Consider the following 24,642-nt stretch of genomic DNA (forward strand, 5'->3'; position numbering starts at 1 on the left):
ATTGAGGCATACTAGACACAAGCATACAATACTTGAATACCATATGGGAAGTAATTTATGTTCAGAAACCAGTTGGCACTGTCTGAGGCCTTTGGTCATAAATCTAAAGTGAGCCCAGGGTAATTACACCGTTTTTTGTTTCTTGGAGTATGTCAGCACACCCTCCTTTCATACTCACAGCAGGTTTCTACTCAAAAAAAATAATACAATATTCTATCTAGTTGGGTGAACTTTGCTCTCCATCCATTTTCTGTGTGACAAAAGCATTCTTTTAGTTCTAGCTGCAGGAATGTGCTATAGAAAAACACAATTTCTAGATGTCATCCTCTGCATATCCTCCAATGAAATATGCATATCATCCTGAAGCATTTCATCTTTACACAATCACTCCTGCAAAAGTGAGAAGAACAGCCACCAGCTCACCTCTTTCAGTATTAGGTACGCCTAAATCTATAGTAGGAATGGAGCTGTCTGCGTAATCACTGTAGTATTCAATAAGTGCAGCTTCTCTTTCCCAAGTCTGCTTTACGACTGGTACTGCAAAACAGTTGTTGACATTGAAACATAAGTAACTGCTAGATTAAAATGCTGATGTCCTCGTTAACTGACATATTCCTTCACACTGTAAATAATATTTCCAGTACAACAATTTCCAGAAAATAATATTTCCCATACAGCATCAAGGTTGTAAGCATTCATTCTTTTTTCCTTCCTACAATATTTAGGGAAACATTTTTACATTTTTATGTCAGCTAGCCAGGGCAGTTTTATTTACACCATAATGAATTTCCTTTAAGAATATGACTATGGTTGCATTCATATTACATTGAAAAGGGTGATGTTTACATTTGTGCAAACCCAACTATGGAATTCGTTACTTTTACACTTGCCATGTTAGACTTTATAGCATACATCAGCAAGAAGACTATTAGAGACCAATCATTCTTCCAGTATTGAAACTGTCACATTATAAAAACAGCATATCCAACTGTACAGCATAGAAAATACTCTGAAGCATAAGCGGACCGAATGCATCTTTTGAAACACTATATACCTAATATTTGACAGCAACACCATGTTAATGCTCAAAAGCACCCATCTGTGGAGGCACGCTCACAAAAGAACATTTATAAATACACAACCAATTTTTATCCCCTGCAGACTTTATTCAAAGGACTGTTTAACATTGTCGACAAGCACAACCCTTTCCTTAAGAGTCTGCCATTTGACTTAAACATTTAAAATGCATCACACACAATTCTAGTAATGATGCTATAAATGTTTAAGTTATTGTCAGCCCCAAAGCAGTCTGACAGTGGGACTTGATGACCTTTGTACGTCCCTTCCAGCTGGAACTATTCTGCTCTATATCCTGAAGTGAATGAATTATGATTAACACACGTTAAAACAAAAACAACACAGAGTGGTACGAACACCTGTAGGATGTTTGGAAGAGAATGATCAGATTAGTATCAATGATTTTTCTTCCATTTTAAAAATGAAGAGGTCAGGACTTAGATGAGCAACTACTCTGAAACATCGTGCTTCTCCTCTCATTGTCTGCCTGCTCTATGTTCCGTTAAGTCTCATTAGGAGTTGCTAGTTATTTAATTGGTCACCAAAGCCCTAAATCCCAAGCATTTTACCTACGTATAATGTAAGTAATTTTCTACACTAGAAAAACTACTTTCCTACTACAAGGAAATATTTATATAAATTCCCTTTGCCACTATTTAACCGTGATGCTTGTGAGTAACTCATTTCAGCCCCTTTCTGGAACCATCCTTCACCTGAATGTTTGCTGCCTACCTACTTGCTTGCTTCCCTCTATTCTGATCATATAAGGATTAATTGTACAGTTAATTATTGATTGACCAACGGTCAGTTCGATAAGATTAAAATGAACTAAAAGGGTACTGTTAGGATAGATAGTAAGAACTCAATCCACTAATAGAAAAGGCTGCAGCATGTGCAAAAAAAAAAAAAATGCATTTCCACTTCTGTAGCAATGCACAATAGAAAATGTTGCTTTTACAAGTTTTAGGCACTTAAAACTGCTCACAATTTTTGCATTAAAACCTAAAGGGAATTATGTACAAAAAATGTTCATATAACATTATGGTGAAGTTCTGAATTACAAAGTCAGGAATTTCACACTATATTAACTTTATCTCCTAACTAGTAGTACTAACTAGTAGTACTATTTAGTGTACTAAATACTAATTTTAGATCATATAACACTGCATAATCATGCACTAATTGGCAGAGAATACCACCTAAACTTACTTATTTCAACTAGAATTAAAAAAAAACAAGTAGAGAAAATGATTTTCTTATTTTGTAGAAGTGGTCCACTTCAAAAACGTTCCTCAGAAGAACAAAACCAGAAAACTTTTGGAAACTAAGGCTCCAAACCAGAAACGTCTCAGATACACAAAACTCTTCCACCATTCACCTGGTGGAGGCACACCTTTAAAGGTTTTTTTTTTTCCCCACTCTTCTACAAACAAGGACCTAAACCTCAGTACAGTGCTTTAACATACACAACTATTTGCTATTAAGGACTAAGCCTCTCACTTTCTTTGGTGGAGTCCCCTTTTTTCTTTGTATAGATGAAAAAACAGTTCACTGAAGTGGGGACCTGAATGTCACCTTAGTTAAATGGTCTAATAAGGGAGTTAGTAGCTAAAGCAGCTCTTTTCCTTGCTTGTTTTGATGGAAGTGTCACAGACATATGACTATCGTAAATTAAACCCCACAAAAATTTCCAATTTCTAACATGTTTTCCAAAGAAAGTGCAGCTGTTTGAAAATTTCTGACCAACCACTGATGCAAATATTTATCAATATGTATTAATACTAGTGATCACAAGGAACTTTTAATACCACACTGCAGAGATACTTACAGAAGGTTAGCTCTTAACTCTGAATTTTGTTAATTGTGCAATTTCTAGAATCCTGATGTATGTTTGAAGTCTTAAAATCTTCTTATATTACCATATACAGTATGAAGGAGAGTTATATCTGAAGTAAATACTTAAATTGAGATACTTTTGTACATCAAACTCCAAGCCTTACTGTTGCACTTACGCAGATTTTCGTATACAATAAAAAAAAATGACTTACCAGGTAAAAGGAGCTCTCTGAAGCTGGCATCCATTAATCATTCAAAATCTTGAGTAAGATTATCCTCTATTGCATAACACTGGAAACTGTGAGGAAAGTTCAAGAATTTTCCTCAGTCTTCAACAGGTGTTTCTTGAAGGATATTTATTTATGCTACCTTTTTGAAGTCATATGTTCCTTTTTGAGAAGGTTTTTGTTTGTTTTAATTTGGTTCAAGAAATTAAACATGGATCCAGAAAGGAGAACTCTTCAGTGAACTCCAGTTACAGGACAGTCAATTTTGTTTTGTCAAAAGCTATTTGCTAAAAATATCCAAATGACTATCACAAAACAGCGGGAAGAGGCATTCATCAAGTGCGGTAACAACAAAGTTATTAAAATATCTTCAAAGGAAAGAAAAGCACCTGGCAAATAATCTAAATTTAGAAGTGATAGAACTTACAGTTTTAGATGCATCAGTCTATGGGGACTTAGTTAAGAAAAGAGCTTTTATCTTCATGCTGTCCTCTAACAATAGGTGTGGCAAACACCACACAAAATTTGGTACAAATACTAGCCCTTCATTTTTTCCCCCAATAATAATCACTTTAAGCTTATGAACAAAGTATGCTGACACTACTACATGCCTGGAGTATTCAAGGACATACAGAATTCACATAAATCCATAAATTAATGATAAATAATAAATCCTGAATTTCTTTATTCACAAAGAATATAAAAGTAAAATAGAACGGACTGGTAAGTGGCATCAAGCAAGTAGAATGTCTACTGTTAATTTGGAATTTTTCCTTCCAAGTTTTGTATACACTGTATCTGCCTCAACTTAGCTAAGCCTTACTGTGTACTAGCTGAAGCTGGGTGTCTCTGTGTCTGTATTTTCCTGGTGCCTGAGACAGAATTTAATACCCACTGTACAGATTTGTTTGGACTGTGCTACGTTGTTTGCTTTGTGTTTTTTTTTTTTTTTAAACCATGGTAATCATGGTTCATGGTCATGTTTTCATGGTGACTATCGTTACTTGTAGAGCACCACAACTTCCAGATGAAATACTACAGTGTTGCACACTTGAGAGATTCTTGATCTGGACCATAGCTTCAACAAAGTACTACAGCTGATAGATTTCTACAAGAGATGAAATTTCCCATTCCAAGCATTATAAAACACCTGTGCACAACCAATTGCTTAGGGTGACAACAGGTGGAAGCAATATGACAGCATAAGCCACTCAATCTTCCTTTTATCCTGCTCTCCAGTCCAATAAAAGAGCAAGTGGAGAGAGCTTTCATCTTACTCAAATTTCTGAAGCAGTCACCATTGAGTTGCACAAGTGTCATTGCTAGCACAAAGAACAGAACTGATCCAACTGACAGGGGAACTCACTGAAGGATATAAAAAGCGGCAGTATTAATATCACAATAGCACCAAGTAACATCAATATAATTATGCATATTTGTAATACATGTATTCAATTTTAATATTGTCAACCAATTTCTACGAAACACCAAACTACTGTAATTTTGTCTTGAACATTTTGCAGCCTTCCTGAAGAACTCTGAATAGAAAAAAAAATCTACCTAAAGAATAATTCAGTGAGACTTCTGAAGCCTTCATGCTTCCCAGTGAATTTTGCAAATATTTAGTCCTCAGAGCAACACGGACAGCATGTATCAGCTTGTTTTTATATATTAATTTCATGAACTATATTGTACAGACCTACTACCTTGACTAACCAACAACTTACTTCTGTCTCCATGAAATTTCCGACATGTTTTTACAGCAACAAAGACATCTTCCTTTTTCACTGGCTCTTTCTATTTGGACAGAACAAAAATGAATTTTGTAATTGCAGGCTCTGCCTTTAACATTTTATAGGATATGTACGTCCATAAATAAAATAAAACAGAAGACATCTTTTCATTGTACAGCATATCAAGTACAATAGCATATTAGTAATATAGTAGAACTGAAATTTTTGTCTCTTGAAAAAAGATCGTTAATGATTTAAAATTCCTAGAATAACATTATTGAAATACTTTTTCTGTTGATGTAGTATTCTAACATGAACAAAACATCTATCATTAGGAAAAGAAAGTGAGTGGTGAAATTTGTTGCACTAAGAACAATTTGTCTGAAAAAAAAAAAAAAAGTTCTTTTAAACTTATTTGAAATTAACATAATCACTATGAGAAATGCTGAACTATATGATGCTCATAAAAAGAAGCTTAAAATCTACAGGTGAGTAATCTCAATTTCCCCAACTCTACAAAAGACAAAAAAAATTTAAACACCTTTATTTTCCTTTTTGGCACCTAGAATTTTGCTCTCCTGGAATCATGGAACACTTTTATACCTCTAGCAACAGTTAATGTGTAACACCATAAGTATATTCTCCTAGAGGTAGAAGAGATGAATTGTACATTAATGTACCAAATACCGTATTATATTTTATCTTTAGCCTAAACAAGTTTTATATTTCCATCTGTGAAAAAAAAAAGAGTATCTGTACTTGAGTGTCTCAAGGTTTGAGATTTTTTGAAGTAAAATATTATCCATTTTAGTAAGAGTTTTACCTTAACTAAGCAAGTGGTATTTAAAGTTTGGGACTTACACAAAGTGGCAGAAAATTACTGAATGTTGTAGCACACTGATCAACCTTATACGAGTTCACGTCATCTGTGCAGAATTCAGGCACTGGTGTAAGATGGGGTCCATCCCCTTTCTGCCAAATATACAGGGCAATCTATGAAAACAGAAAGCACTTATATCAGTAAGAAAAACTGGATAAACATTCTCAGGGCTTAGAAAGAAACCACATTACAAGTTAAGCTTAACAAAGAAAATGGAAAATATTAGATGCCAGAGAGGATGTGACTTTATTGATTTACTAACTGGATACTTTACCTCTTGCTTACATTTCTAGAGCCAACATCTATTTTTTTAGTTTGTTTTTTTTTTGCTATAACAAATTCTATACATACTCAAGCTTTAAAGGATTAAAATAGTTTAATATATTCAAGCATGTCAAAATAACTGATCTCTAACTTTTGTAAGAGGTGGAGTGAATATTTGCACCGTCCTTCAAATTAAACAAAAGCTCTTATTTTGTTGCTTTTTGGAAATTATTTTGATAATTTGGAATAGGTAGGGCTACTTCTTCCTATGTAGAAGTTTTCAGCTTTTCAAAAGAGACACATTCCCTAGTAACAATTTGAAATTAAATTTAAAATTTAAAATTTGAAATCAGCGATGACATTGAGAAGTTGTAAAATACACTGAAAGAAAACGTAGATGTTCTAAACTATAGTAGATCCTTGTCTATTTTAAATGGAACAACAACCAAAAAAGCCAGCAAAAATTTACAGGAAAAAAAAAAGAAGAGGCAAATCAGTGATGCCTGAAGCTGACAAAGAAAATACCCCTTGAGTTTATGTTATTCATTTTATTACAAATTAAATGAATACTTCCATACGTATTTTATTAAACGTCAAGAACACTCAGACTGGCCCAAAATTTGTATTGCAAACCTTTTACACTGCTTATAATGCCAGACTAAATATTCATGCAGAAAAATTCTATGCTGGGTGCCTTCCTCAGACCAGTTAAAAGATTAACTCCACTTCATCTAAAATTGTTCAAAAATTTGCTAGAACAAAGTGAAGTTTCTCAAAATCTAAAAGGCAGAAAAGAGCATCTCATTAAGTATATGCATTCAGAGCTTCCCTGCTGCACTGACATACATTTTGAACGCTTAATCTCTCTCAAGGACAGCTCAAAGATGTGAAAGCATCTTCCACTTTGTACAAGAGCTCTTTGAGCATAGACTCAAGATGTAGGAATCCCCAGGTTGCTTCTGCCTAACTATCAGAAATTACAGTTTTGACTTTTGAAAATGTTGCTATGCCAACAAACCAGGGATATTCTGGGATTGACTCTCCATGCTACCTCATGAAACGGAGTTAGTGTGCAAAAATTTAGAGTCATGGAACCAACACAGTGTAGCAAGGAGGAGCCTGACTCTACCACACAGGTCTCTTCCACGCAAAGAAAATCAATCTTGGGTTTTCAAATGTTCCCAGAGACCCTTGCATGAAAAACAAGTGTGTGCTTCACTGGAATATGGGACTAGACCCAGCACACACCAAAGGAAGTGAAATTGAGTCTCCTCCTCGCTATTTTATGCCTGCTTGGAAAGTATTAACCATTAGTTTTAAATCCCCTCAGGTTATGCAGGGGCCAGAATACAGATCCTCTTTTAGGGATAATTCACCATTAATCTGTTTTTAAGAGATCAAAATATTTTCTTCTCTCCAGTGTTTGAGAAGAACTCAGTTCAAACCAAGAGCATTAAGTGTGGTCTGGACATGCCCAGGTCATCCTACGTTAGAGACTTCTAATCTCAGCCCTATCAACAGACCAAGTCACAGAATCACAGAGGCGTGAGGCTGGCAGGCACCTCTGGTGGTCACTTTGTCCAGCCCCTGCATTATCTTTGTGGCCCCATGTCCGTCCATTTTCCTCTTGTACAGGGGAGATCCCAAACTGGACTCCAGGTGCAGCTCCATCAATGCTGAGTAGAGTGGAAGCATCATTTCCCTTTAGCTGCTGGCAGTATTTTGCCTAATGCAGTCAAAAACACTGCTAGCTCTCTTAGTGGCAAGGGCACATTGCTGACTTGTTGAAGAATCTCAGCATCCTCAGAAAAATCCAGTTAGCTACACACAGCCACTTCTGGAACTTAGGGGGAATAAAGGGGAAGCGCCTGTTTGTTACAGGCGCTGCTAGGACTGGAGGCAGGTTTGAGAACAGAACCACCTTCTTGAAACTTAAGCTTAGAGATTTGAAAGTTTTTAGACAGCAAGCACCTAGTGTACAGTCACATACTAAAGCAATTAACTGAGGAGTTTTTAAGAAGTTGCTGGTTGAAAGTGGGCTGTCATATACAGATGCACTCAGACCACTTCAATTGCACAGTGAAGTCTTTAGTTTAATTGCACTGAAAAGAGTTTAAATTACTGCATTGTAATTTGTACTTGATGGGATACAAACGACAGCTGTGAGTGCAAACAGTTGCCACCAGTGCTCTGATGGCAGTGACTAGAGTTAAGGCACTGTAATTAAGCTGCAGGTTCTCCATACACAACGATGAGTTCTGTAGTTTGTAAATTCTGATTTCTTTAAGCCTCACCTTTGTTAAGGGGTCTGTTTCTTTGCTGTTTTAGCAATATTTTGGAAACACATATGGTCTTAGCATTAAAAGTGAGTTCAACAAAGTACTAAAGAGAAGGGCCTCTCTGTATAGAAGAAAATGGAGAAGCATGAGTGGCAGTTCAGCCTAATACCATTAATAGTGGTTGGAATAAAGGAGGAATATGGAGAAGTATGGAACATGTAACACATACATACATGTACTTCTGTATGCTCCTTGCCTGTTCCTTATCAGATCTCCAAGGTTTTCTCTTTGCCTTGCCACTATAGTCATGTTACAGGTGTAACAAGTGGTTCTTGACCCTGTCCCGTAGCTGGGAGACTAGGTAACTTCATAGCCTCCAGTGCATTTTAAGATTGTATTAGCTCAAAATTCAGCTAGTCAGAATGAACGTTTACCACATGAACAACAACAACAAAAAAAAGCAATGCTTGTGCTGCACAAATAATATTTAAGAACTCTAAGTTAACATTAATTATTTATGAAGGTTTGTGATGTGCTTTGATTTCCCACTAAATAATGAATCTTGAATAAAAAAAAATCCTTAGACTAGTGTCAAACTGTTCTATTTCAGGGGTGAGGATAGACTGCCCTTTTGGTTATAGAACAGGATGACACTGTCCTCAAAATAATGGAAATAGATATACAATAAAAGATGAAAGATAGCCTCAATCCTAGTTTAAATCTAATGTTAGATATACTATAAATATATATATATATACACATATATATATTGTTCACTTCCAGTATAGAGTAGCAGGACATATGCTATACCATGCAGTTACAAGAAGTCTAAAAAAACATCTAAAAATGAACAACAGCATGACTGTATTTAAAGTTAGGTATTCCAGATGGGAAGAGCGATAAATGTTATGGAGATAAGTAAGAACTTGGGAAAAAAGAAGGTTAAAAAAAGCTGATACAGAGCACAGTAAAACACCAAGGACTAGAGGAGCGCGTTATTAGGACTCTGTCAAACTAAAACATTTCTTAAAACATTTATCATCCTTCATAAACTTAAACATTACGTGCAATCATTAAAGACCACAGATTATATCCTTTCATGTGTTGTCAATCTTGATTCACACAAGAAGGCTGTAGGAAGATAGAAATGATTTAAGAAGACAGTGATTTATAAAATAAATGAGGAGGAATGGATCTGTCTCCAGGGAGCTGTGAGACTGTGCAGAAGAAATAACCACAGAGCTGAAGCAGGTTATCAATGGCAATAAATTTGAAATGAAACATATGCAAAGAATTGCTAACCGAATAAGGAGAGAGAAGTAATTTTTCCAGACAAGTGATCAATTGCTTTTCATTTATCAGCGTGTGGCACACAAAAGAAAAATCTGCTAATGATTTATTCTGATGACACTACTATGTTTAGAGGCTTTGTCAGTGCTGAGGTAGACTAGAATATTGTGAATATCCAAATGACTTTGAGGTAAGTTACAGAACCGAGATTAACAGCGTGTAGTGCAAGGTCTTGAATTCAGGAAAATTAACAAGTGGAAAGAAACAGCTTGTTGGCGTGTTTCATGTGGCAAAATGGAGGCTGAGAGGGGTCCAATTGCTCTGGAGAAATACATCAGTCAAGGAGGGAAAACCATGTGAAAGAACAGCACTGGCACAAAATCAAATTCAATGAAACATGCTACCAATGCATACTCTATAAATACACTACAGATTTATGTTGGAAACAAGGAGCTTTCTAACCATAACAGCATAAAGATCTGGAACTGCAGCAATAGCTTTAAGATCTTTTTTGTGTTGTTTCCTCCTTTCCATCTGGGCCAGAACCACAATTTATAGCTGACTTTTAGGAGAGTTTTTTTTTTTTTTTTTTAAATTCAACATCACTCATTATTTCAGGCCCAAACCAGCAAGCTTACTCCATATTCATACTCCCTTTGCCCCACAGTTCAGTTCACCTTTCGTGACAATACAAAATCCTGGGCTGCAATAAACATTTTGAAGGAAGAAAAAATACAAAAACTTCAGAAAAAGGCAGCACTGATCTTCTTTCAGATCCCCACTCCTTTCTTCTCATGCTCCTTTCAGTCAACTCACCTATTCTCTGAAGACCTAGTAGCTACGCTTTAAAATTGTTAGAAGCCAGAGGCAAAGAAATTTCCAAACCGCCACACTGCAAGTTGATCACACTGACACAAAAGTTTCCATTCCTCAAGCTATTTCATCCGAAGTTCAACATATCTAGCTGTTAGAGTCCAATTTAGAAAGTAAATGAGGCTTGCCAGTGTCTGAGATACTCTTCATGCCAGTGTACGTTTCATTAATTAGAAGACTCTCTCCCTCTCCATAGAGCAAGCCTCAGAAGATACCTCACTGTACACAATCATGCATATTAATATGAACGCAATTTTATTTATGAATTCTTCTACGCTTGAAATGCGATTTTAAAACATTACGTTATAATATTCTAAAGCAAGGCAAAGAAATTAAACATGCTATTGTGTTCAGAATTTTTAGCAATTTCAGAAAACACACCATTTCCATTATAAATTTATCAATATTCCAATATATTTGAGACTTTTTTTTTTTTTTTTTTTTTTTACTTACTTTACAAGCATAGCACACTGCTTACCTCATGTTTTAGATCTATAGTAAAGTCTGACTTGAGCGGTTCACTTTTCAACTTGATTGCAAGCCTATGAAATTAAAGATGAAATTTACTCACTTAAGAAAGGATATGAAAAAAAAATATTTGCTATTGTACGCAGTGAAGTGTGGCTAGTGTTTTTGACCATCTTATAAAAAAATCCCACTTCTGTATTTCTTACCCCCAAAATCAACTTGTATTTCATTTTTGTATTATTTTTTTTGTGTCTGCATACAATATGATGATGTTAATATTAGTTTTCAGCACAAACATTCTGACATATTCCTCCTGCCCAAGAAGAAAATTCTCACCTGGAGAAGACTAGAAAAGTCTGGCAAAACATTTTCAATAGGTTTAAAGCAGCAGTGTCTTTTAAGCTCCATCCATATCAGCATCTCAAACTTCAGACAATATTCTCTTTTTTTGTACTAAAAATTGCAATATTTAAGCACCTTCAATTTATGGAAAGATCTGCCTACAGCAAGATGCATTCGACTTCTGAAATATATGAACTTTTAAAATCTAATTTAAAAACGAAGTATCTAAGCTGAGCTAACCATCCAGGCTCTCTCTACAGCAAGAGAGAAACATTTCTAGAGGGCAGTGCAGTCACTGGAAAATCCAGGAATAAAACTACTGTCTGGAGGTGCCTGCATTTTTAAAATGACAGAGATGGTATTGAAAACTAGCTGACATGATGTTAACTTTTACATAGGCAGAATTTAGCAAAATATATCATGTGTACAGGCACAACAATTATACAGAGATTTTATTTCTGTTTACAAATTCTTAAGTGTAATTCTTAAGTGTTTATTTCTAATAGCTATGCATGAATGGATAGAATAAGGAGGAAATTGAATTTTGTCTAAGGAGTATTTTCAGGGTAAGTTCACAGTAGGAGTACAAATCTGTGTATGCATACCCAGAGCTAGCTGTACATTACCATGGCTAGCTGGATATCTTTGTACCTTAGATCCTCAAACTGAAGTAGACTTGCAGGTTTTAACATGGATGCTGATAATAAAAGTAACAACAGCAAGAGCCCAGCATAGGCTAGAAAACCAATGCATGAAATCAAACAGCTTGCCAGCCTGCAGTGATTGAGTATATCCCAAGCTGTCTGCCCTAGCTAAGCTGCAATCAGTATTCATAAACAGCTCAAAGTTAAAATTTGACTCTGGATATTTACATGATCTGTAGCTGTTCAAGTGCACTGCAGACATGTGTTCATCTTTTAGAGAAAATATTAACCCATATGAATTCATAGCTTGTTAAAATAATATTGATTAGCATCTAGAAAAAAATGTAGAAATTCAAAACTTAATTGCTATCAATAAACAATTAAGAAGTGATTAAAAATCCAATTCTTACTTGTTAACAAGTGGAATACTAAGTGCCCATCCAGCAGCAAAATCTGGAAATTTAAAGACTGTCGGATTTTCAGCAAAGGCATAGTGGTGAATTATTGTAGATTCTTCATCATATAATGCTTTACCTAAAAACCACTCCTGTAAAGGAATATAGGAAACAATTCATCTACAGCATCCTTTTAGTGAAGATGATGACTGCATTCATGCTGAATAAAGCAAACCTGAAAACAAAAACAAGGGAAGCATATTGTTCACAATAATTCAGACAAAAATTGGTAAGAAAATAAAGGCAGGTGCACATTGTAATTTAAAACCTCAGCACGTGCCCTGGATTCCACCTGTTCAGAGAGCACTGAATCACAGAACAGTTGAGGTTGGAAGGAAGCTCTGGGGGTCACCTGGTCCAGCCCCCTGCTCAAGCAGGGTCAGTCAGAGCAAGGTGCCCATGACTGTATCCAGCCATGTTTTGAATACATCTGTAGGAGACTCTACTGCCTCTTTGGGCAACCTGTTCCCGTCTTTGACCACCCAGATTGACTACTGATTAAGTAAGACACTCCACTCAGAAGCACTGCATTGCATTCAGGAACTTTTTATACATCCATTTTGGGTTTTCATCTGTCTATACCCTTCTCCACTAGGGAACCTAAGAAGCAAAGACATTTTAAATACCTTGATTTTCGTAACAGTTAAGTGAAGATGGTCTCAAGTATGCATTTGTAAACTAAACAAAAACAATTATTATTATTAGAATTTTTAATATACATTGAAGAATTTACCACTGATTCTGCTGTATCTGAAGATATTTAAGCAACTGAAATTCTACTTCTTTAACATTATTATCAGCTGTCCTAGTATTTCTGTTTAGAATGGATATAAAACAAGAATAGCCCCATTTTTTGCAAAGTAAGGGCTACTATGTATAATATATAATAAAATATATATATTAAAAATGTTTCTCATGGTTACAGGTACAAATGATGAAACAGAATTCTCAGTTACCCTAATGGTTATATTAAATCACTCAAGTGTGGAGTTGTCAGCAAAAATGACAGGAACTCAGACTGTCCTTTTCCTTTTTCCTGACAATTTAAAATTTATCACTAAAAAGGATTCAAATTAAGGCAATTTTTTTTCACTAAAGATACTTCTTCTCCATACTCCCCAGCATATTTCATTTTTCTCCTCCTTTAAAGGGGCAGCTGTCAGCAACAATGAAAAATGCCATACGTTAGAATAGTTCGCAAACTCGATATAAGGTAAATAAATAATTTACACAAAATTTGAGAGAAAAGGAAAAATATTCAACTAAAAGTACTATCAAAGCATCCACCTCCAAAAAACATCTGACCCCAAGAGCATCCTCCTCAGTAGCCACCTTCCTACCTCCAAGCAGAAGTAGCTATATAGGTTGTGCTAAATTTTATACCTGCCCAGAGTAAATGAGGAAAAATGTGTAATCTTACAATGTGTAAGATTTGGCCAAAGCAGGGAAAGTCAGCAAAGTGAGCTCTGCATGCACAGGACACACCTCCAGCCAAAATCAACTGGCCAGGCATGGCAGGACCATGAAAGCATGACTGCCTCACAGGACATTCGGCCTGGCAAGCATCTGGCTGCCTAGAATCAATAAAGGGACAGACAGCAGGAGCTGCTGGTGATACTTGTTTCCCCACACATACCTGAGTCAAAGCTACGGGATGGGATGCTGCCTGCTTTGAGAGCCTCACCTCTGTAAGGATCCTTTGGTGTGGCCAGCTCATGGCTAGGACCCATATAAGCAACTCAAGTTGAATTCAATGGATGCCACTCCTGCCCAGAATCCCGATCCTACAAGGGACTGATGCAGGTGTAACCTGCCTTGCATATGAATGCGTGTGTGTGAGGTGTTGAGTGCTTTCCCCCCTGAATTCTTATTTTTCTCCTCTGCTTTGATCAGCTAAACTCGGTAAAACTAAATCAAACAAAGCTTGTAGTTGACTAGTTACTTCTTCAGGTAACAAAGGCTGAAAAGTTGTTTGCTCCCAAAATCCCCACGTGCCTTCTGAGGCTGAGTGCTGTTCGGGAATCTGTTGAGGAAACAGCCAAAGTTAAACTGACACTATCCATTACATGAAAAGATAAGGATGAAGAATTTTTCCACCATTTTCTTTTTTTTTTTTTATTTTTTTTAAATCAACTACACAGGAGTTGCTGCCAGGTATCTACTTACTCAGCCCTCAACTTATATCTTCAATGATAACAGACCCTGTTTTCTCCTTCCTTTATTGCAACAATTCAATAGTGTTCAGTGGAACAATTTAAAAACAAACAAAATATTGGGAGATGAAAGAAAACGGATAAACACACTAATTTTTGAGCACAGAGATGACTGCCTTGAAAAAAATATCAAAGCCAGTCTTTAGGAGCATTTCCGCCAAATGTTTTTTAACATTTTTAGGGCCTCCAAGATTTCAAAATATTTAAAACACAAGTACTCTATTCGGTTTCAGAAACATAATAATAAGAAACAATAATAAATATTAACATTTTCATATGACAGCAATATTATTATCCTAATTACCTTAATTTTAGATGCATTTTTACATCAGAACAATCCATTAATGGCAATATTTTTTTTCAATTTCTCTATAAAATACCTAAAATTAAATCCATCCATACACCCTTCTCTGGCTTTCACAGAATATTGTTTCTGGCATTATTAAGCCACAAATCAACACAGTGAAGGCATTCCAGTTTACAGCTGATACTCCGCAGGCTGGTTTGTTTGTAAATCACTTATTTACTACACAGATATGTAGGAGGAGTTGTTCTGTGCAGGCTGGTTTTACAAGATGACATCAGTTATGTACTAAGGAACTCACAAAGTACTTTGCATATAGTTATTAAGAGCTATTAAGTCACTGCTGCCCACCAGCTTGGTTTGCTCATTCTGCATGTCTTTGGAGCCACAATCAGTCATCCTATTAGGATGATAGGAAGAGGAGTGGCACATACAGTTCGGTTTAACCTTGCTGTCTCTCATTATGAAAGCACAGATTGAATCAATTGATTATTAAATCATAGTATCACAGAGGGGTTGAGGGACACTCAGAGCAGGCTGTCCAGGACCACATCCAGGCAGCTTTTGAAGATCTCCAAGGAGGAGACTCCACAGCCTCTCTGGGCAGCCTGTGCCAGGGCTTGGTTATTCTCACATTAAAAAAAAGCAGTGTTTCCTTATGTTCAGACACAACTCATCATCTGAGTGCTGGCCTTGTCATTTTTATGTAAATCAGATATTCCTCACTGTTTATTAGTTTTACTGCAGTCAGTAATATCCTTGGTTAACTGCACAGGTCATTCTCTTAACATTCCTCTATGGTCTCCTATAGTGCTTCAACACATCTGTTTTCACTCATATTGCATTCACATCATTCCCTATAGCTCTGTCACTAACCTCTACATATTGAGATTGAAAAGCTGCAGATTCATCAGCTATTCACATGCCCCTTGTAGACCTTTTATTATGATTAATGTATATCAGCTTTTTATTATGCAGTCTGCTGACATGATAGAATGAATTATGAATGAGCTCATTCTGGTCTAGCTCATCTTAAATTATGTAAATGATGGACTACTACTTGATATAAGGAATCGGTTATGGACTGTTACACTAAGATGACTATCACTCTATAAAAGCAAAACATTTTATTTTCATTTTAAAGCAGGTCAGGACATAATTTGTCGTCGTAATAGGATTTACACACCTGCAAAGGAGAGATTTAAAATTGGTATGTAAGCAGCATCTAGAAGAAACGTTATGTTTCTGTTCAGGAAACATCAAGTAGAAGTGTTTCAGAACAGAAACAATTGGATATTCCAAAGACTTGGAAATATTCAATAGGCTGTTTTGAAGACAGTGTGTTTAAAAAATGTACAATATTTAAGTAATTATTGTTATCATTTTCAAATAGAATTGTGTGAAAATGCAACAAGGCCACGTGCCTGCAACAGAAGTAAATACACTACAATGAGATCTGGAGCAGAGTTCAATATTCAGTCAAGGTAACAATAATGAGGCAAAGCATATTTCTCATAGGAGATTTTGGCTTTTTTTACTGCAGGCTAAAGAAGGACATCAAGCTGAGGTGTTTTTCTGAACACTGAGCTGAGTTTTCTGAACTCTAAATATTAGCAGATTTCTTATTAGTTGCACTGCCAAATTCAACTGTGTTCCTTGGTGACTGCTTTTTTCTTTAGTTCCACAAGTCTTCTGGTGTTCTTCCTTTTCCAGCGGGTAAGGGTTTTATTTCTCTCTTATCACCAAGACAGTTCAGAAAGAGAATGCAAATAAAATACCCTAAAATATTAGATCAGAGACAGTTTGACTAGTATCAGTCACTCTGTCTGATGATAATCAGAGTAGAGAACAGACAAGAAAAAGGGGAGGGGAAGACACAGCAGACTGCATCCATCTTTTTACTGCTCATACATCATTTTTGGGATATCCACAGAAGGACTTCTTTTCTGCTCAATTTTAACAGTTATTCAACACCTAGACATGTTCTCATGGTTGTTCATGTTAAATACCTTGCACACTCTCAGCCTCAGCATCAAAAACTTATTCCTCTATTTTAAACTGTTTGAAAATATCTTTTCCAATCCTTGGAGCTATAAGCCATACAAGCAGTGATATGAAATTGAATTCTTGACAACTGAAATGCTTCTATAACGTGGAATCCTAAAATTCTGTGTTTATACTTCTGTACTTAAAAAAAAATGATTCCCCCATTTAGTCTAAAAACCTATTCGAGCACATTAAAAATACAATTAAATATCTAAATGTTTACTTCACCTTAGAAGCATCAAATCTTCCAAGAGTTTCTAGCAGCTTTACAACTTGTATTCTTGTATCTTCTTCACAGAAGAAAATCCACGAGGAATTCCTACCATAGGCAATGGAGAAGCTAACAAAAGAAATGATCATTTTACTACTAAACTGGCTTACAAACAGAAGGATAGATTCAACCTCCCCAAATACGAGTACTTGGCAATTAATTATTAATTTACACAGAAGCTTTTAGTATTAACGTAGAATTACATAATCAGAGCACAACAGTGAATGGATATATTGCCTCTGCTGCCATCTACTTATATAGCACTAATTAGGCTAGAAAGAAAGGAACATGAAGAACACCCACTCAAAAATGTCCACGTCCTACAGGTGTAGCCATCTATCAATTCCAAGCTTATAGGCAGCAGTTTAAGTTACCATCCCCTCTGTATCTCAACTTTCTTCCAATGAGCCTCATTATTGGGCACCTAACATTGCAATGATCCTGGAACTACCTAAGGAGATGCTTTATGACAGCTGTTTGACACTGATCACATCGTTGTCCCCAACTTAAAAACTTTATTAGCTCTTTCAATATGGTTAAACTATGCAGACCGAAGGGACTTGCCACCTTCCTCAAAGCTAACACTAATCTTGATGCAGATTTCCTGACTCCCTAATGAAGCTGTCATCTTTAACTTCTCCACTCTTCCCAAATGATTTTTCCACAACTTAACAAAAAAAAAAAAAAAAAAAAAAAAAGCCTTAAAAATTCATGACATTGTAATGCTGGGATTAAAAAAAATAATCAATCTTGAATTGTCCTTCTCACAGCTTTTATGTTGGTTCAATTAAAGAAATCATCTGAGGAGAGGGATAAGAAATTGGCTTCTGTAGACATCACAGCCTTCTTCTCTGCAGCACTGCTTACTGATAAAATCAGCAATGAAAATAAACAACAGAAATGTAAGTCGGGAAAAATAAGTAAAATAGGGTGATAGGATTATTTATGTTTTAGGGAACTATTTTCTTTAGAAAACAAAACAAATAGAAAAAAAAAAAAACACAACAAACAACATTGTCTGAAAAACATTTCTGCTAGAGCATGAGACATCTGCATCTACGGGTCTTCAAATAATGTGCTAGAAGCACCAGATGGTTGCCTGGTACTAAACCAGTTTATTTTTTATATTCTGGGATAAGTCACATATTCCTGTAAAGCTACGCTTCCTCTGTGTCTTGCAATGGTATTTGATCAGTCACTGCTTTCTGCTTTTGATATTTGATTTGCTCAAGTATAATAGCTAGAAGAACTCATGCTTCATTCATCCTTTCAGTTTGTAAAATCATGTACTTGTTGTCTTCTCAACACCGAAACCTAGGCACTTCTGTCATTCAGGTAACAAACAAAATACAATCAGCTAGGAAAAACCTAGTTGACAACACTTCCTAGTTGTTCCTTCTAAAACCTGCCGAATAAGTATCTGGATGGGTATCACATAACTTCATGTTTTTAAATATGCACAGTATTCAGTGCCTATGAAGGCTGAAGGCTTTTCTCTTGTGTTTTAGTGAACATCTAGAACTTCAGGAGAGAGACATCTGGATTTATATGAAAGCAGGTGGGTGAAGGACAAGCAGAAAACAAGCAGAAAGCTGCATGTCAATGGATGTGTTATGACTGCATCTTCAGAAAGTAAATCTTCCTAATTAACCTCTGCCCAAGAACTAAAATGTAAGAATTTTTTAACCATTTAGATGCCTCCTTAAAATTACTGTCAAATATGAAATTGAGGGAAGCCATTCTTGTGAAAGCAGTTTTCAGGTAAGAATGCATCTAACATCACAATTCCTAGCAATTCAGCTCCTGCAGAACGGGATGATCCCTTGAATCTTTCTCTCTTCCTCCTCTTCTTTACATTGAAAACACCTAACTAGTACAAGCCCCACAGCATGAACTTACTTCTAAATTACTGTAAGCATTTATTCTGCCAAAAATGATAAAAGAAACAAGCACAAGGAACTTGATATTCCAGAATTCTCTTCAAGATAAAAATCTGAAAAGTGATTTTTCTTTTTTGATTCCTTAAAAAATCTCTTCTATCAGACAAATGAGTATCTGTATTTTTTCATCTGAGTTTTGCTACCTTGTAAGAGCTGTATCTGAAAGCCTTGTCATTGAGACATAAATAATTCAGAAGAGAAGCCATTAGGTCACTGAAAGGTGAGCAAAGAAGGAAAAACAAAGTTGACATAGCTGGAACATCATCTTCCTGTTTTTCAATTTACTTCAGTTCTCCTTGTGCATCTTTTTCACGTGCATCTTAAAAGATAACCACTACATATGCACCATTTTCATGTTTCTGCTCATACAGAAAGCAATGGAAAACAGGAAAGAAAACAGTATGAAAATCCTGTTCTGTAATCAGTCCGATGCAAAACCCCAAAACCAAACCAAGAAATATCTTTTTGAGTACCTCTAGTAACATTATTGCTCTTCTGATGTGCCATTAGCTAAACCAAACCTCAAGAGGCTGCAGAGCCTCTGGCATCAATTTCAAAAGCAATTCTGAGGCAAAAGACAGCCTTCAGCTTCAGGTCTTTCTCAAACAGGAATTGTTGCTTTCTAACAATTTGTAACATACTACCATGTAAATGCTGCGAAGTCTTCCTCAGAGCAATCTGCATAAGCTAAAATGAAAAGATATTTGAAATTCCCTGTGTCCTCTGACCATGGTAAGATGAAAATTGGCCATAAAAACTTCTAAAAAGATGTCAAAACCTATACCTTTCCTCTGTGGAGGAGCACCGCCTCTTAGGAACACTGTGAGCAATGGAAGATAGAAACCCAATACAGATATTATTACTTTTTTTTTTTTTTTTTTTAAATGATTTATCCTCTTCATTCAGCCAAGTAATCTGAAAAGTCAAAGATTCTGAAATACCTTACACTTTACACTGTGAGCAAATGGAAAAATACACATTTTAAAATGGTATTTCTTTAGACTAGTTTCCTTTTCTAAAAAATTTTAAGTCCCTTTTGAGTGGACCTCAAAGTCCTAACTTTATGAGGCAGGTAGTTGTTCGCTTATGTTATATTATCACTTCTATAATTGTTCTTAAATTTAGAACGTCCTTCTCTGATTTAATGAAATTTAACTGAGAACTGCTTTAGAAAGCTAAAAAAAAAAAAAAAAAGAGCAAGAAAGTAAAAACATAAGGTAACAACTCTGATCCAAAAACTGTTGCTTCTGTGAAAAATTAAGTCTGAGTAATTCATAGCTATATTCTTTAAGTATTAATTAACCTGAAAATTTTATATATTAACCTGAAAATAACCAGCATTTATTACACTTACTCTCTCATTAATGGCAATATGGTCCATGCACCTTCATGCCTGTCGATCTCATGAATAAGCAGGACTATAGGTAATTCCTTTAAGAAAAATAAATACACTCTTGTTAAACACAAATAATAAACCTTTTTTTCCCTATACACCAGCTAATCTTAAAAAAAAAAAAAAAAAAAAAATCTGCAATAACTACTTGGTTCTTCATTGCTTTTACTGGTATGCAGCCCTGCAGAACAGATGATTTAAAACGGTATGAAGTAAGGTGACCTACAATTTAGAGAAAGTGCCTCTTACAACTCATGATTTCTTAATTCTGTATTACATATAAAGCTAATATACTTTGAGATAAATATTTTTCAGAAATCCCATGTAATCAATGAAGCAACATATCATTTTCATTTATCTTACCGTAAAAATCTCATACTGCAAAGAAAGACATAAATAACGTAGGCTATTTTACAAAGGCTCCCATTGACAGTCTCATTACAGAGTTTACAAGATTTTTTATTTGCTAAATTCAGCTTTAAATGATCACAGTAACACCATGACAGAAACTCACAGGTTTAAACAAAAATCAAGATGAAGGTTTAACATTTTTTTTTGTACTGAAAAAGTAAAAAAGCATCCTACAAACCAAAATCTTCCTATAATTTTTTTGTTCTTTTGTTACTTGAAAACTCTTTGGTGTGGCATATCAAGACGTTTAGCAGAAAAGTCTGGAGAAAGTTCCCAAGAAAACATCCTTTAAAGATCGCCCATCGATAAACCAAATAGGGAAATTTACTCAGTAGTTCATACATGTAAAAGGTGGGAAATATATAATGCATGCTATATAGGCAGTACCTTACTCCATTGATTTACTAGCTGTTCATTCACAAGTACAATTCTCTACTGCAGCACCACGAGGGTCACAACAGCTTCACAAATGACCAAAACCTCCCTGTTGGACTATTGCAGCAGTAGTGACACAAATATCTTCCTAGCAGACAAGCCTAACCTCCCAAACGGTTTGTCTAAACTTTGCCAGCAGCCAAGCATATTCCATTGCAAAAATTCACCTAACAAAGAGCTGGTGGGGTAAATGCATTTCAATACGAGTGACTTACTACTTGCAGGCACATGGTCCCAGCTTTCCATTACGCGAACTGTTCGGTAATGTGGTTAAAGACTCGTCTCCATAAACACAAAGAAGCACAGAGCAAGAGTGACAAGGGAGGAGAAACCACAAGTCAGATGGGTCCACATGTCCGTGTAGGAACTGGGCAGAGTGAGGTGTGTGTCAGTGCCATGAGCATCAAAAGCTGGGCTAGGAGGAGACAAGAGAAGGAGGAGAGGCCTGGGAGACGAGTACTAAAGCAGCCGTGAACTGGGGCACACACTGGAGAGACCAAGGAGCCTGACAGCTGGTTACTGGAGGGACCAGGAGGTCCCAGCTACTGGAGAACCTCTTGGGAGCAGGCGTCAGCTACTGGTAGGGCTGCCAGTCTGCACCAGCTCCTGGAAAGACCCCCGTGCAAGTGGGTGGCAGGGAGGTTGGGGAGGGTAGGGGTCAACTACTGGATAGCCCGAGCATCCAAAGCTTCTGGGAGGATCTACACAGGATTCATAGCGTGTGTGTGTGTGCAAGCAGTGCTGTGGTTTGTGTCTGTGCTGATCCACAGCTGAGAAAATACTGCGTGGAAGTGTGCACGTACCTTTTGGGAATGCATGCTTGGCCTCACTACTGGCTGCTCGTAGAGACACAGGACTGCAGCCTCGGCTGGGCTAGCAAAGTCTGCAGCTCCCACCACGAAGTGCCTTCATCTCCCACGGGTTTAATTCCTTTCCACTTACACCACGCACATGCCAGTCATTTCTGGCTTGATGAATGCTTCCCATGAACGTAAGCTGATGTCATTGGCATAAAATTCACATCAAAACACAAAAATATTTTATTCTCTAAGTAACGCTGTACGATAAAGTTTACACTTGTTGCTATGTCAGGTTTACATTAAAACCTTTTTAAGGGCAGTTAAGCCATGGCAACTTGGCATACATAAAACCCCCAAGTTCCATACACTAAAGAAAACATCTCTATCGCTCTAGAGAATAAACTGTGTCTTTCAGGATTGCATTAACTCTATCAAATATAACTACCTACTTCTTTTTTATTATTATTATGTTCTTGTGAATGACACAGATTGAAAATGAACTATGCCAAAACCTTAATTTGGACCAGGATATTTAGCTGCATCTAAAACATGAGCTGTTCTGATTTATGGCTCTAGTTCAAACCAATCTATCAAAATGCTTCTAGCTGCAGTTTCGATTTATTGCAAACCCACAAAGTCCAGAGCTTTTTACTGGATGGGGCAGATCTTAGTAAGAGTATGATCAACATCTGGTGTTTCACAACGATCTAAATACACTTTATGGAGAAACAATAAAAATGCTCTCTTTGGGGATTGCAGATAAGAAGGTAAAAGGACAAACCTCTGTCTTTACATGAACAGCTGATTTTACATGCATACAAACCCTACAGTTGTGCTACGATTTGCATATGGCCACGGATTTTATTTCATGTGGAGTCAGACTGAGATACAGACAGTTAATATCAACATATTCAGTGTCTATATTACATTAAAGGCTGAAGTTGTACTCTTTTAAGTTACATTTTCCATGCAAAAGGTATGAAATTATGTGATTTAGGAAGCTCTACCACTTACTCTGGTATCTCCACTTTAACAGAAAGAACTCTTTCCTTTATGCAGATCAAAGGGGTAACGATACAGAAATGGTGCTCTTTCTTGAGCCAATCTGATACTTTGAAAAGGTGTCCTTTCTCTCTGACATTTTCATAAGCCTGCTCTCTTTCTGTCCCTACACAAGTCCCTCTAAAACACGAAAATACACCTCTGGCGTATATCACTCTTTCAACTCATCTCTAACAATGCATCAACTCTGATTTAGCAAGTGAAATGCTTAAAAGAACTGTACAGATAGAATAGCCTCCTCCTCTCCCCCCCCCCCCAATAAAAAATAAATAAAAACTACTAACCAGGATGACCTTTGTTGCTTTTCCTTTCTTATTTTATGCGTTTTCACTCAATCTATTCATTTTACTTATTCTCCTTTGGTACAAATATAGAAAAAGGGCAAAAGGTAAGCAACAGCAGCTTTGGGAAGCAAAAGGGCATACACAGACTGGCTTATAGAGGATGGCTAGATAACCAAAGTAGTGATAAGCTTACAGTAAGTCAGATACGGCTTCTGTGCATCTCAAAAACTCTCCTCCAAATGCTCAAGTCCTTACAACATCTATACCCTGTGCTGTATTCACTAATTTTCTTTACCTTGAAAGTATCATGCTTCCACAATTACAGAGCCCGTATGCCTTCACAGAGATTAACACTTTAACTTCTTCACTGAAAGGGTTGTGAGGCATTGGAACAGGCTGCCCAGGGAAGTGGTGGAGTCACCATCCTTGGAAGTCTTCAAAAGACGTTTAGATGTAGAGCTTAGGGATATGGTTTAGTGGAGGGCTGTTAGCGTTAGGTTGGAGGTTGGACTCGATGACCTTGAGGTCTCTTCCAACCTAGAAAATTCTGTGATTCTGTGATTCTGTGAAATTTCACTTACACCACGTGTAATCTAAATAAGATAATGTAATCACTTTTAATGACCAAGAAACCATCCTCTCCACTTTCACAATCGAGCTGGCTTTAAAAAGGCAAAAAGCAGAAAATGGAATCTCTTGTGGCCTGAAATAAAGCGTAAACCACTTTAGCTCCAAGTGTCACCTGCTGTATCAGCACGCCGAGCGCAGCAATACCTGCCACACGCTACAGCTGTGAATTCTGCACACAAAATAACCCCTACGCAATGTGTGACTAAAGGAGTTAGATCCACATCTTTAAACCAATTCATAAACATTGACACAGCCTCTTATCTTTAAAATTCTGTATGATATAAAAATGTAAATAAATGGAAAATGCATCTTTAAAAACATTTAGTATTACTTCTAGCAGTTGAAGTACAAGGATGCTGGTGATATGCTCAGTTTCACAGTAAATCAGCAGCAGAACTGGAATCATAAACTCTGGCTCTTGAATCCAAATATTACAAGTCATCCTCGTCTCTCTGTTCTACTCTCAGATGCCTAGTTATCATTTT

General features: G+C 36.4%; 1 protein-coding gene across 1 annotated transcript in view; it reads right to left on the reverse strand.

The window, feature by feature from the left end:
• The window catches only part of B3GLCT (beta 3-glucosyltransferase), a 60,447-nt gene that overhangs the window by 9,687 nt on the left and 26,118 nt on the right, over positions 1-24,642 (reverse strand). Inside the window, exons 5-11 of the mRNA XM_032202575.1 lie at positions 20,497-20,573; positions 17,160-17,271; positions 12,324-12,460; positions 10,938-11,001; positions 5,735-5,866; positions 4,868-4,937; positions 424-537 (exon numbers count right to left, since the gene is read on the reverse strand). Of these exons, the coding sequence (XP_032058466.1) occupies positions 424-537; positions 4,868-4,937; positions 5,735-5,866; positions 10,938-11,001; positions 12,324-12,460; positions 17,160-17,271; positions 20,497-20,573 (706 nt within the window). The remainder of the gene's footprint in view (positions 1-423; positions 538-4,867; positions 4,938-5,734; positions 5,867-10,937; positions 11,002-12,323; positions 12,461-17,159; positions 17,272-20,496; positions 20,574-24,642) is intronic.

Source organism: Aythya fuligula, chromosome 1 (genome assembly GCF_009819795.1).
Source record: "Aythya fuligula isolate bAytFul2 chromosome 1, bAytFul2.pri, whole genome shotgun sequence".
NCBI classification, from domain to species: Eukaryota; Metazoa; Chordata; class Aves; order Anseriformes; family Anatidae; genus Aythya; species Aythya fuligula.